Consider the following 13,423-nt stretch of genomic DNA (forward strand, 5'->3'; position numbering starts at 1 on the left):
CCTCAGGCCTGGGGATCGAATAAAATCTCCCACCCGGGGCACAGCATATCCACATCTTCTCCTCCAGCCCTGGCAGCTGGGCCTTTGCAAGGGCTGCTGGAGGGGTAGTGAGGGTCCATCTGGTTCATAGGGAGTCAGTTCCCAGGTCAGAGAAGCAAAAAAAGGAGGAGCGAAGAAGTCAAGGCCCTCATCCTGCCTTTCAGTAAAAGCCTAGGACAGAGGATCCTGGGGTTGTCCTATTTCTTGGTCTGGATGCTGATTACACAGGCATGTACCATTTGTGAAAGTCCACCAAACTGTACACTATCATGCTCCCACTTTTTGCTATGTATGTTACACTTCAATAAAAAGTTAAAAGAGAAAAGCTCTAGGTGTGAACACGAGGACCCCCAGGTAGCAGGTTGCTTTCACCCTCCAGTACCAGTAAGCTGATTTTAATGCTTTAAGGGGTCAAAAACACCACATGAGTTTATTCCTTAAAGGACTAAAATTTTCAAAGCAAATTTGCAGTTCGTAAATATCAGAATCTGAAAGGCTGAGCTCGTTGCATTGGTTCCTTTTTCCTTTTCCAAATAAAAATCATGAGAGAGACACTGAGGATGACTCCGTCTCCGGGAGCTGAGCAGCAGCATTCCTCCATCTCTCTTTCACAGCACCCGGACAGCCAGGATGCCTGGCAGTTCCTCAGAAAGCACCTGCATGATCTGAAGCCTTCTCTGAGGAGAGAACTCATCCCCCTTCAGAAGCAGAAAATCGAGGGGGCCCTTTCCCTTGAGGGCACAGGGTAGAGCTATTCCACAAACAGGACGGCAGAAGAAGGGAAGTCAACCTACGTACTATGTGGGAGAGGGGCTGTTCCAGGAGAGGACTATCCCACAAAGTGAGCAGGCACGCAGTGACTGATCCTGAGGCCGCAGGGGCATGGGCACAGAGAGGCTTGTTCTTGGAGGAGAGCTGGTGAGGCTTTGGAGGAGGACCTTTCCTGAAGGAAGATGGGGATGTGAACTGGAAACCCACAGGGTTTTTGCCACGGCCAGTTGGTCGTCCCTGGTGGAGAGAGGGTCCTGCGAGAGCCAGAGCGAGGGAGGAGCGGACAGCCCTGTGGGCCCGGGGTGGACAGTGAAATCCCTGGATGGTCGGGTCCTGACACCCTAGCCCCACCCCAGCCAGCCTCTAACATTCATTGGGTGCCTTCATCTGCATTGCGACTGCCTGGCTCCTCTTCTGACAGCAGCAGTAGCACAGAATGGTGGCCAGGGAGGAGGCCAGGGCCACGATGCTGATGACAAAGGCGGCAATGGCCAGCCCGCTCGGCACCCGCGTCAAGGCCCACGTGTCAAGCTCAGTGGTCTCAATGGTGCTCAGCTCGGTGTAGCCGACCGTAGGGCTGATGAACCCAGTGGTGGAGGAGATGGAGATGGAGGCAGGGTAGCTGGTTGTCTCCGGGTAGCTGGGCACCACCGGGATTGCTGGGACCGGGACAGCAGGGACAACAGTGTCGATGTTGATGATGATGACGGACTGACCTCGGACACTGGCTGGGCTGAAACACACAGGAAGGGCATCTGTCCCCAGCCTGGCCTTGTTGAGCAGCAGCCAGTTGCGGAGTGGAAGGATGCCTGCGTCACACCTCCAGGGATTGTCATAGAGCCCCAGCTCACGCAGGTTCCCCAGGTGATCAAAGATCCCCACGGGAAGGTTCTCCAGTTGGTTGTTCTGCAGCTGAATGGTCATGAGGTTGTTGACATTGACAAAAATATTCCCAGGCAGCTGTCTGAGGCGATTGTTCTGCAGGGAGATGCTCTGCAGGTTGGCCAACATATGGAAGACATTGCCATCGAGCTCCTGCAGTGCATTGGTGTGGAGGGACAGCTCCCGCAGCTCCATAAGCCCATTGAAGGCATTTGGGGAGATGTAGCTGATCTGGTTGCGGCTGAGGATCAGGACCTGCAATTGGTGGAGGCTGCTGAAAACATTGTCAGGTATAGAAGTGATGTGGTTGTCATAAATCCAAAGCTCTCGCAAGTTGTGCATGGGCCCAAAGATCCCGGGAGAGAGCTCCCTCAGAGAATTCCCAAAGAGTGTGAGACGGTTGAGGTGGGGCAGCTGCATGAAAATGCCAGGGGGCAGCTGGGAGATGTGGTTGTTGGACAAATAGAGCTTCTGGAGGTTACGGTTGTTATGGAAGAGGCCAGGGGAGAGCATGCCAATCTGGTTCTGCTGCAGGGCCAGCTCCTGGAGGTTCCCACATCCATCAAAAGTGCCCATGGGGATGTCCGTGAGCCTGTTCTCATATAGCCGGAGGACCTCGAGGTTGCCCAGGTGCTGGAAGACTCCAGGAGAGAGGCGGGTAAGGCTGTTCTTGCCCAGATTGAGCTTGGTGAGGCCCACCAGGTGGTCGAAGGCACCGTCAGGGATATATTCTAGGTGGTTGCCATGCAACTGCAGTTCCTTGAGGTTGCTGAACTGGGAGAAGTGTGCTGGCTGGATCTGTGCCAACTGGTTGCTGGACAGAAGGAGTGACTCCAGGTTGTCTAGGCCCTGGAAAAGGCCAATAGGCAGAACCTGAAGCTTGTTGTTGGCAAGGCTGAGGTAACGCAGTGAGCCTAGATTGCGGAAGGCACCAGGCATGATGTGAGACAGCTCATTCTTCTCAATTCTCAGGGCAATGAGGGCCGAGATGTTGAGGAATGGGGACTCGTTGAGTTCAGTGATGTGTGTATTGAGGATCTGCAGGCTCATGGCATTCCAAGGCAGGGGGGTGGGCACGGCCACAATGCGTGCCCCAGTGCACTCCACCTGGGAGGCCCTCGAGCAGGTACACTCACTAGGGCAGCCATAGTAGGCCAACCCTGCACCCCAGGCTTGGCATCCCAGCAGCAAAAAAAGATAATGTTTCAGCGGCATGGCCTCTGCAAGGGGAGAGAGTACACATGAGTTGGAGTCATCTCAAGAACACTGCAGCTGTTTTTAAGGCAACATCAACCTTTGGTGCCAAATGCTGACTTGCCCTTGAACCCCATCACCACATACCCAACCTACGGTCTGGTCAGCAAGCCTCTTCACTTCCCCCCATGCCTTCCTTCTTCCGTGCCCGTGCCCAAGCTGTCCTCCCCACCGGGACTGCTCACTGTCATCATCCAAATCTTTCCTATCCTTCCTCATCCAGCTCAAATGCTGTCACCTCTAGGAAGCTTTCCCAGATCCCAGGAGTCAGCATTAATTACCCTCCCATACAGGTGGCCTTCCCAAACTCCATTATGGCCCATGCCACAGCTGGCCCCATATAGCATTCCTTGTGCTCCCAACTGTCTCCTTCTCTACTCGAGTTTTCAAGGGCAGAGAAATGAACCTTCATCCCAATAGCTTCCTTAAGGCAGGAACAGTATCTTATCCATCTCTGTATCCCTCATAGCACCTGAACTTGCTGGTTGAACATGGGCTCCTCAGGAGGAACAGAAAGGAAATGAGAGCAAATGAGATCAAATAAATAGGGCCTGAATCTAGGGGAAGATGCCAAGGCCATAAGCATGGTGTCCTGTTGGGAGGAGCTGCAGCAGCCTGCAGAGGTGGGACCACACTGCTGATCAGGTGAAAAGACTAAGGGTAAGCTCAGCTTTTCCTCTCCCTGGGCCCTGCCCCACCACCGCTACCAACAACCTGCCCCTTGGTTAACTCCTTCACACATGCTTCACCCAAATGTAGTTCAAACCACCTTCCCAATAAAAGAAATTATCTGTACCACTTCCTGTCTTGCTGGAAGGGGCTGCTGTGGCTAAACCGATGCCTGAGGTCTGCCTTCTGAGTGCTAGTCCCAGTTTCCACAAAGAAACATTAAGTGGACCTAAGTAAGTCCCAGAAAACTTAGGATGCACTTTGAGCTAGAAGGTGGTAGGTCCAGAAGCTCCCACAGGCTTGGTACTGATCTGGGAATGGAGCCAAATTCATGTAAGATTCAGTGTTTGAAGTCAGGAATGATCATTTATATATATATATAACGTATAGAAAGTGGAGACATGAGACACGGGGCCTGGGCCCTACATGAATATTTAAGGACCACTAACTAGATGTTTGACCCTCAATGAAGCTTGAGGCTTCCAAGATCAGCTCCCTCATCTACTGAGTGGGGTGGTAACCTCTGTCCCCTCTTGAGGCCACTGTGAGGAATGACTGAAGAGAGGATGTGATGGCGCCTTATACAGTGCTGAGCAAATGCATGCAGCCATTCCAAGCTCCTCCACAATGTGGACTTCACAGACTCTTGGGGGCAGGAAGGCTTCAAAGTCTTTTAACCTTAGTGAAGGGACTGAGGATTTCTGTGTACATATAGAGCATCTGTAGCTTCCATCTGAGGTTCAATGGGGTCTCTAACTCCCAAAGTATTAAGAACTGCTGATCATACATTCCCATCATTTTATGGAAGCAGGGAAGCTGAAGGCTGCACATAAAGCCTGGATCTCTGGGTTCCTGGGTGAGCACTTTGATCATTTATGCAGTGCTTCTCCTTTTAATGAGCAAAAACCCTGAGTCAGAGGAAAAAATTTCAAATGATGGCATATAAAGCATACACTGGTTGGGTGGAGAAGATACTTCTCTGGCTTCTCTTTGTTCCCCTGAACTCATGGAGTCCTGAGTCTTGCCCATAACTCAGAATAATCCAGGCTTCTCAACCTAGCCTCAACTCAATGCATCCCTCCCCTGCCCCCAGCAAGCTTACCGTGAGGACAGAACCCAAGTTCATTCACCAGCCACCCAGATACTGATTGTTCATTCACAAATCTATTCACAGCCTTGACCTTGCTGTACTTTTACATTACGGACCTAAACAAGTATCTAGAACTGTGAAGGAAAGAAAGAAAGAAAACTTGGTCAATGGAGTCTAGATGCAAAGGAATGGGGCCAGATAAAGCTACAGGCACATCTAAAAGAATGAACTTGTATAGACAAATGTCAGGTCCAGAGCTTGAGAGCAGAAAATGAACGCCCAAAACAGGGAACACAGAAAGAGTGACTCAACCTCCACTCCAGGAGTTTGATGGTAACAGAGAAAAGAGACTGCCCACAAAAGTTAATGTGATCTTAGAGTGCATTAATAGAAGTATTAAATGTGGAACAAAGGAGGTGATGGTCTTACTCTCTACTGTCCTGATCAGGCCACACCTGTATTGCTGTGCTCAGTTCCACCCTGAGCTTCAGGAAGGGCAACAACAAATTGATCTCTTGAAGACCTTCTAGAGAAGGGTAAGAGGATGGGTGAGGACACCTAGAAGCCAGAACATGTGAGCACCCACTGAAGGAACTGTGACTTAATAGCCAGAAGAAAAGGTGTGAGGAGCCTACAAGTACTTCCTAGTTTACATAAGGGGCTGTCTGTGCTAAAGAAAACGTCCTTGCTCAGTGTGCTCAGGGATCGAAACTAATGTGCAGAAGCTATGAGATAAGAGATTTTTCATTCCTCACTAAAGAGATTTTGTCCAAACCAGAATGGATAACCCCATAGAGGCTGTTAGCGCCCAGTCACTGAACGTGTTGAGAGGCTGAGCAACACCTTGGTAAGAGGCTGGAGAGAAGATTCTGACCCCAGGTATAGTATTAAACTAGATGACAGCTCATGTCCTGTCCATCCCCAAGACTTTAGAATTCTAAGAATGGGTCCCAGATTAAGGATATGAGATTCGGCTGCCAGGTAAACTGTGCTTGTCCCCCAGGGGTCTGTGCAGACTGGTGTTGGCATTTGCCCATTCCCTTGGTATATATGTGTGTGAGAGATTTACCCCCTGGACTTATGAAAGGTGAAGCTCTAATTGTTTTTCATGTGTACTCCTATGCCCAGCACACTTCAAAGTGGTGCTGTGGCCCCAGTATCAGAGACGTCATTAAGTGTCCGTAACCTGGCAAGCCAGGGCAGTCTCTATCGAGTTTCGCCACCTGTAAATGACTGTGTGGGATCAGGTACCCTCTGAGGACCCATCTCAGACCTTCTCTGAATCTACACTGCCAAGCTGGGGAAAGGGCATGAAGCCAGCTTCAGAGAGGAGCCAGGGGAGGGAGCCTCATGACTCGGGAGGAGGAGGGAAAAGATAATTCCCTTATGGGAACAGAGCTTCTCTTGCTTAAAATGGACCATACTCAGCTTGACAAATACTGTAAGAATTTGCAAATTTTCTTTTTATAAACCTCACATCTGCAAAGCACCCCCTCCTGCCCCCTAGCACCCCATGCAGGGGTTCCTGCTTTCTGGCACTTGTTACTGCCATGGCTGGCACCAGCTGCCCTGAGGTGGTCCCCAAGAGCTGGCCTCAGACCCAGCTGCAGAGCCCTCCAGGGCAGGAGAGGCTGTGGAAGCACAGCTGGGGAGGCAGCCAGTCCTTGCATTTCAGCACGTGTTGCAGGCCTCCACAACAGGAGCCCAACACACAGCAGCCTAATAGCCCACGCTGCCCACGGGCGCTTGGCCGCCATGACACATGCCAGTTAAAGACCCACAAAGCTGCCTTAATTACACCCTCCTCCCCCAGAGAGCCAAACACGTCCTCATCAGCTCAACTGACTCCGTCCAGCCCTGTCCTGGGAGGTGATGCAGCCTGGTTTCTGTCACTGGCCCAGAAATTCAGAAAGCTGAGCAGACAGGACAAACAGACAGCTCACCTGGGCACTCTGACGCAGTCCCTGCCCAGGAGCAGAAGCTCTTGGACCAGATGCTCTGATTGTGGGTCTCTTTAGCAAGAACTGCCTACTGCCTATGACTCATGAGAAAACGACACGTAATTGGCCTTGAAGTTCTGGGCTTTGCTGGTTGGAGGGTTGGGACCTTTTTGGTTTAATACCATCATTCATATCCCCTAAACATGAGCTCCCCTGGGAGGAGATGCCTTCTGATTTCAGAGCCATGGAAAGAAGCTTTTGGAAAGAGCTTGGAAGACAGATGTGCTTCTCTGATCCTCACACTCAGTTGGAATGTGAGTTTAGGGAAATTCTGTAGGCCTCATTTTCCCCTCATGTAAAGACTTCCAAGGACATTGGCAGTGCTGATATCCTCTGACCAGTGACAGAAAGGAGATTTGGCCTGAGAGCTCACCATTCTCCTCATCCTCTCTTCCCTAGAGGTCATAGCAAACTGCCAGCAGTGCCACCTGGCCCGGCCCCATATTCATGCCAAGGCTTGAAGAACACATACCCGTTTCCATGCCCATCAAGTCTCAGAAGTTTTCTAGTCAGGGCGGTGCCACTTGTTGATTGGTGCATTTGCACATAGTCAGTAGCCATCTGAGGGGGACTTTAGGGAGCCTCTGGTCAGGGCACCTCCAGGTGCACCTGGGGAAACTGAGGCCCAGAGAGGCGATCTCCCTCCTTGGCCTTTGCCTGCTCCCCATGGAGGTCTCCCTAAGCACGACCACCTCTGCATGAGCCGTTGCCCCATCCAGCCGAGGGAGACGCCAGGCTTGGAGTCGTTGAAGGGTCGTCTCCTCTGACACGGCCCGTGTCAGCCCCCATCAGGCTGCTCACCAGTGCTCCATTCAGTGGGTCTGAAGTCACTGTCTGGCTGAGAGGCTCAGTGCATCTAGACTTCCCCACCTCCCTAAACAGGGGATAACCACTCCCTCCCTGAGATCAGTACATAAAAATCTCCTGGAAGTGCCTGGGAAGCTTGCTTAATAGAGTTGCAGCTATGAGAATTAAATGAGTTAATACATGCAAAGTGCTTAGACGTGTTCCTGGCACAAAATGAGTACCCAAAAAATGCTACTTACAATTATTGTTCATTCTGCTGTCGAGTAAAACGAGGATCTCTGGAGGCTCCACCCCCCGAGATCCTGATCCCTGGGTCTGGGTGGGTTCAGGACCCTGAATGTTTAACAAATTCTCCAATTGACCCTGAGGCAGTTGTCCACACTCCATACTCAGAAGCACCAGCTGAAGCCTAACTGGCTAGGACACCATGCTCCAGACCTGTGTCATTTACTGCCAAGAACAGAGGGACTGAACCCAGGATCAGGGATGCTGAAGGCCACGCCGCAGGCTTGGTCCAGCCCCCTCTATCAGTATTCCTTCAGTGGCCTTTTGTGCATCCCTGTCATAAGTCTGTAGAAAGTTAAACCCAGCAGTAGGAGCTTCTTCCAGAAGCAGGACTCAGAGCCCTGGGCATCAGAGGTACAAGGGCCTGTGAGACTATCTGGTTAGACCATCTGGTCACTTTGTAAATAGAAACCTAAGGGGTCCAGAGGGAGGAGCACATCTGCCCAAAGTCACACAGTCAGTTAAAGATTCCTAACATTCAGATCAGGGCTCTTCTTAACCACAGAGTTTGGGGGACCCCTGAATCTTATCCTGGGGTTTCAGGACCTTGTCAGCCACAGATCTGGCAGTGCCTGGCAGGGAGGAAAGGCGGCTTTGCTCTCTCCATCTTAATGATCTCAGGCTGATCGTATACAGTCTCTGCACCAGCTACCCAGCATTATTAGCCAAGGTCAAGCACGTCTCCCAGTTCACAGACTGCATGGCTTAGGGGATGTTCCTTCAGGCTCCTCTGATGCTTGTGTCTGCTTAGTGTGCCTGAGTGACCTAAAGAAATGGAGGGAAGGAACAGAAGGGATCACCTGAAGGGGTTAATCTGTAATCTCAGCACACAGCCCGTTTGGGGCTCTACCCTGTTTAGGAATGCTCTATCCCAAACACAAAGCATCCAGGAGCCCCTAGGAAAGACCAGCTGACCTGGCTCAATTGTTGACCTCCTCTCTCATGGCCCTTTGAAGCCAAAATATTGTTCATTTGTTTAAAAAAGAAAATGAGTAAGAAAAAGCCAGTCCTTTCCAGCCCCAGGGTTTGGGGAGGTAGGGCTTCCTGCAGAGGCCAGAGCAGGGCTGTAATTTAGCTTGGCAAAAGCACAGGAGATACTTACAAACTTGCCAGCAGAGCAGGGAGAAGATCCCTTCAGGGGATTTTATTAAAGAAGCCATGGACCACAGCCCCATTCTCAGGGTAATAACACCTGGGGGCTCAAATTAGATAGAAATGGATCAGCTCCTCATCAAACAAACTTGAAAGCGGTTTCTAAATCCTGTGTCCCAAAAGCCCAGGGAGACAGCAAAACCGGTTGATCTTTCGCGGTCAGGATTTAGGCAAGCAAATTGCCACGTGCAATCACAGTTCCAGGAGTGTTTGCTGGCAGGACTGAGTTGGGACAGCTTCTCTCCCATCTCTCCTTACTTGTCCATATCTGGATCTATTCCCACACATGCCCCACCAGCCCTTCCTTTTACTGAGCAAGCCCAGGTAGCATCTCTCCATCCTGGCAGAGCCTTCTGTGCTCCAACTTCTTGCAGGGTCTGTTCAGAGCCCTTCCCCTGGCCCCCACCTCCCTCACATGTTTGTCTCATCACTGCAGAGCCCGCCTGGCTGACTCAAGACCACAGGCACGTGGCACTGTCTGGCCCTGAATATACCCCAGATGTTCAATTGACACAGAGTAAAAAAAGTGAAAGCCATAAGAGAATTTCCAAATTACAGAGGCAGAGGCACCAACACATCTGAGAGTCACCTGAGCTACAGTGGTATAATCCCAGATAATCCTAAAGGAGAAGCCGGGCCTGACAGACTGGCACCCAACATCTTCTGCCTGTGTGATGTGTCAGCCAGGAGACAGCCGCAGCCTGCCCTAAGGTAACATGTTTGGCCCTGGAGGTAGGCTGGCTCCTCAGACTTTGGCATAGGTGGGAAGCCTTAGAGAAGTTCTGGTTTGCCACCGTTGCTCCTTGGCCCCACTCCTGCCTCTGTGTTTGAGCAGAGATTCTTGGGAAGGCACGATGGCTGCAACTTGAAATGCACACCACGTTCATCACAAATGCATCCCCAGCCCTGACCCTCACCTCTCAAAGCTGGAAACCTTGGCCACACCTGACACTTGCAGCTGGCAGGAGGCGTAAGCTGCCAGAATGGGGTCACCTAAGCCACACACAAACTTAGAACCCAAAACAATTCAGAGTCCGCAGCTGAATTCCAAATTGGAAATCCAAAGTCAGCACCAGCTGCCGAAGTCGCTTTGGCCGCAAGTATGAGTTTGTGAAGAGGACACATCTCTCACCTGGGAAACCACATCAGTCCTGGATGTGCTCAAAGACAGGCCTGACCACACTGGTGGCCACCACGGGAAGTACCAGGGAAGAGGACATGAGTTCAAGTAACCTGAATCTTCAAAAGAGAAACTCTTCCCCAATAAACCTAGTGTCCAGAAAGAGGTAAACTCAGTTGTAACTGGTATGACAATTTCATCAGCTAGCTTCCAATGCCCCTTGCCAGACCAAAACATCATGTCAGCACCCCAGGCTGACATCACAGGATGGTAAGAGTAAGTGGAGCAGGAGGCTGGGGGGGTCTGCAGAGGAGGGCTGGTGGCCCCTGGCCCGCTGGGCAGTGGGGGGACAGAGACCACATGCCTCTCCAGCACAGCTCCACGTGGCCGAGTTCTGAGAGCACCCTGGGCACCGCGCCAACCTGCCTTCTGGAGACTCTCCCTCGGGTGGGGGGTCAGCAGGAAAAGGTGTGCAGAGAAACGATTGCTGGATCCTTCCAGGCAGGTAGGAGGGAGGCAGGAGGCAGGAGGCCAGCCTGCCTACTTACCAGCAGCTCGGCGCCCGCCGGTGACCAGAGGGAGCCCGAGAGCAGGATGTGGGATGGCTCAAGGCTGCAGCATGAGTGCAGCTGGCCAGGCACTCCCCGTATTTAAACGGTCCTGGCATGAGTCACAGCAGGGGGCAGTGTCAGTGGGAGGCAGGGAGGGGCGGCCCAGGCCGCTGCAGCTCCCCAAGTGCGAGGACAGACCTCACGACCAAAGAAGGCGTGGCCTGAGTGCCCAAGTCGAAGGGGATTTCTTTTGCCACATATCTTTTTAAAATGACACATTTTCCTCTTCTCCACTTTCCTCCAATATTTCCTTTTGGACTTACTTGCTGCATTGGCCATTACGGCTCTTTTTTAAAAGACCTGTGGCTCTGGAAAAAACACTCATTTTTTTCTCTTTCTTTAAAGCTTTCTATTTGATGTAATTTCAAATATTCAGGAAATTTGCAAGAGTAACACAAAAGAACACTTTTACTGGCTTAACCCAATTCACCTATTATTAGCATTTTGGCAAAAGCATTTATTTTAAATTTCCAAGAAAAATAAAGTTACCCTATGGTATTCCTCCTAAAAACAATGTTTGATTCCTTTCTGACATCAACCTCTGTCCCCTCTGCCCCCAATACTGTGGGCACACAAGGCAGTCAAGGGACGTTTCTGAGAAAGAAGGGCTCCCTGCACCATCAGCACTGCTTTGGGGCTCCCTCCCTGCTACCCCAGTGGGGGAAGAGGAGCCACTTCCATCTGGGGTACCACCAGGAGGGCCTGGGGAAGAAGAAATCATAGGTGGAGGGGTGGGGAAGTTGCCAAACCCTAGCTTCTCCTCTAAGAAGCAGCATCAATAAGGCATGAGGTGCATTGGGCTGAGCCACCTGCCCTTCCCTGGCTCAGTTTATCCTCTCAGCCAAGTGGGGAGAGTGATATTTGCACACAGTGCCTCGTGGAAAGGAATCCCAAGAGCCTTAATTAATGTTTGCACCATGCTTTGAGATCTGCCATAAAGGGAAGACATAAAAGTGCGTAGTGTTATTACTGAAATAGTCATTTGGGTGGCTCGTCATGATCAAGCCCTTCAGCCTTCATCATGCCACATTCCTCCTCACCATGCACCATGATTCAGAGTCAGAAACAAAAAGTGCTCTGTCCATGGAGTCACACGAGCCCCTGAAGGGCAGGCAATGCTTAGAGTGGGTGTCCACACAGCTTCCAGCCCATCTCCTCAACCACCAGCCTCCCCTCCAAATAATGTTCCACCTGGAGAACTTACTCCCTCTTTCTACCCTGGCACCTCCACATCCTGAAATTGGGGTCTTCAATAGCTCTTCCATAGAACCTGCCAGAATAAGAATATCTCCTGTTTACCTTCTTTCCTTCCTTTCTAATCCCAACATTCAGCCACTCTCTGCTAGGCCCTGTACTGGGAGCTGTGGATGAATCAGATTCTTTTCTTGCCCTTAAGGAGCTGATACTCGGTGGGGAGAAAGGAAGGATGGATGGATATGCATGAAGCACCTGCTGTGGACCAGACAGCCATAGGCACCTCCTTACATCATGTAGATGAAATATACGTTATTTAATCTATGCCAGGTTTCTCAACCTCTCTGCTATTGGCATTTGGAGTCAGAAAATTCTTTCTTGTGCAGAGTTGTCCTTCATATTGTCTGATACTTAGGGCATCCCTGACCACTACTCAGTAGATACCAGTGGCATCCCTCCCACATGGTGACAACCAAAAATGTCTTTCTACATGTTATCAGATGTCCCTGGGGAGCATGTGCATGTGCACACACATGTACACACAGATGCACACAGTTGAGAACCACCAATCTACCAAATAATCCAGCAAGTGGGAGTAATTTCCCCCATTTTACAGATAAGAAAACTGAGGCTGGAGGCTATTAGCTAATTTCCCTAAGGTCACACTCTAAATGGCCAAACCAAAATTCAAACCCTAGACCATGGATCGTATACTATCTCTACCACCATCCAGGGCTTGGACACACATAACTGCTAAGATAAATGTGTGCTGCGTGTAAACTGGGGCAGAATAAAGCACAGGAGGGGATGAGGGGCATGAGGTCACTGACAGAACCCTCCTCGGGTAATGTTAATCAATGTGCATGCATTTACAAGGATAGGACTTGAGTTTCATGCAGAAAGTGGCCTTAAAATGGGCAGGGTCTGGAAATGTGGTGGCAGGGCATTGAGGAAAATCAAGTCAGAGCGAGCAGGAGAGAGAGTTCTCGACCAAACACTGAGCTTACTGGAGCCCAGCACGTGTGGCCTCACTGCAGAGGCTGGGATGCCTCCTTGAAGAGTGTGATGCCCTTCTTCAGGCCGTCGGGGCCACTGAAGGGTTTAGAGGAGGGGAGAGGCACACTCCAGGCCACACCACAGAGAGAGCAGCATTGCAGGTGTCCAGGTGTTGTGGACACCCTTGGGTCTCCGCAGGGCACAGTTTTCAAAGCATTCCTGTCATCTCTTTGGTCCTCATGAGAGGACAAATTTCAGTACAGTGCCTGGGCCCTGCAAGAAGGACCAGTTCTCCAGACCAGGGTGGCTGTAGGCATCCAGCTATAGGACGTCTGGGGTTCACCTCACTGAGATTCCCTCTTCTGTGGGAAAGCACACTCTAGAGAAAGCAAAACAGCCCCAGTTGGCCCCCTGAAGCAAGATCTATTTTTGGTGAAAGTACAATCCTGACTCCCCACCACAGGCCCTGTGAACTTCAGGGCTCACTTCCCAGCCCCCCAGGGGAGACCCAGAAGGGCCAGGTTGCCTCAGGGCTTCAGGAAACTCCTATCTC

General features: G+C 51.1%; 1 protein-coding gene across 1 annotated transcript; it reads right to left on the reverse strand.

Moving 5' to 3' along the window:
- Nucleotides 1–450: 450 nt before the first annotated feature.
- Nucleotides 451–10,713, reverse strand: LRRC15 (leucine rich repeat containing 15). The gene is made up of 2 exons (XM_036875141.2): nucleotides 10,618–10,713; nucleotides 451–2,912 (listed from the first exon to the last, which is right to left on the reverse strand). The coding sequence occupies exon 2, from the start codon at nucleotides 2,905–2,907 to the stop codon at nucleotides 1,174–1,176; it is 1,734 nt and encodes a 577-aa protein (XP_036731036.2). The 5' UTR covers nucleotides 2,908–2,912; nucleotides 10,618–10,713; the 3' UTR covers nucleotides 451–1,173.
- Between the last annotated feature and the right edge of the window lie 2,710 nt (nucleotides 10,714–13,423).

Source organism: Manis pentadactyla, chromosome 1, assembly GCF_030020395.1.
Source record: "Manis pentadactyla isolate mManPen7 chromosome 1, mManPen7.hap1, whole genome shotgun sequence".
Lineage (NCBI taxonomy): Eukaryota > Metazoa > Chordata > Mammalia > Pholidota > Manidae > Manis > Manis pentadactyla.

Coding starts and splice junctions, on each gene's coding strand:
- LRRC15 (XM_036875141.2), bottom strand. CDS start 2,907: ATGCCGCTGAAACATTATCTTTTTTTGCTGCTGGGATGCCAAGCCTGG.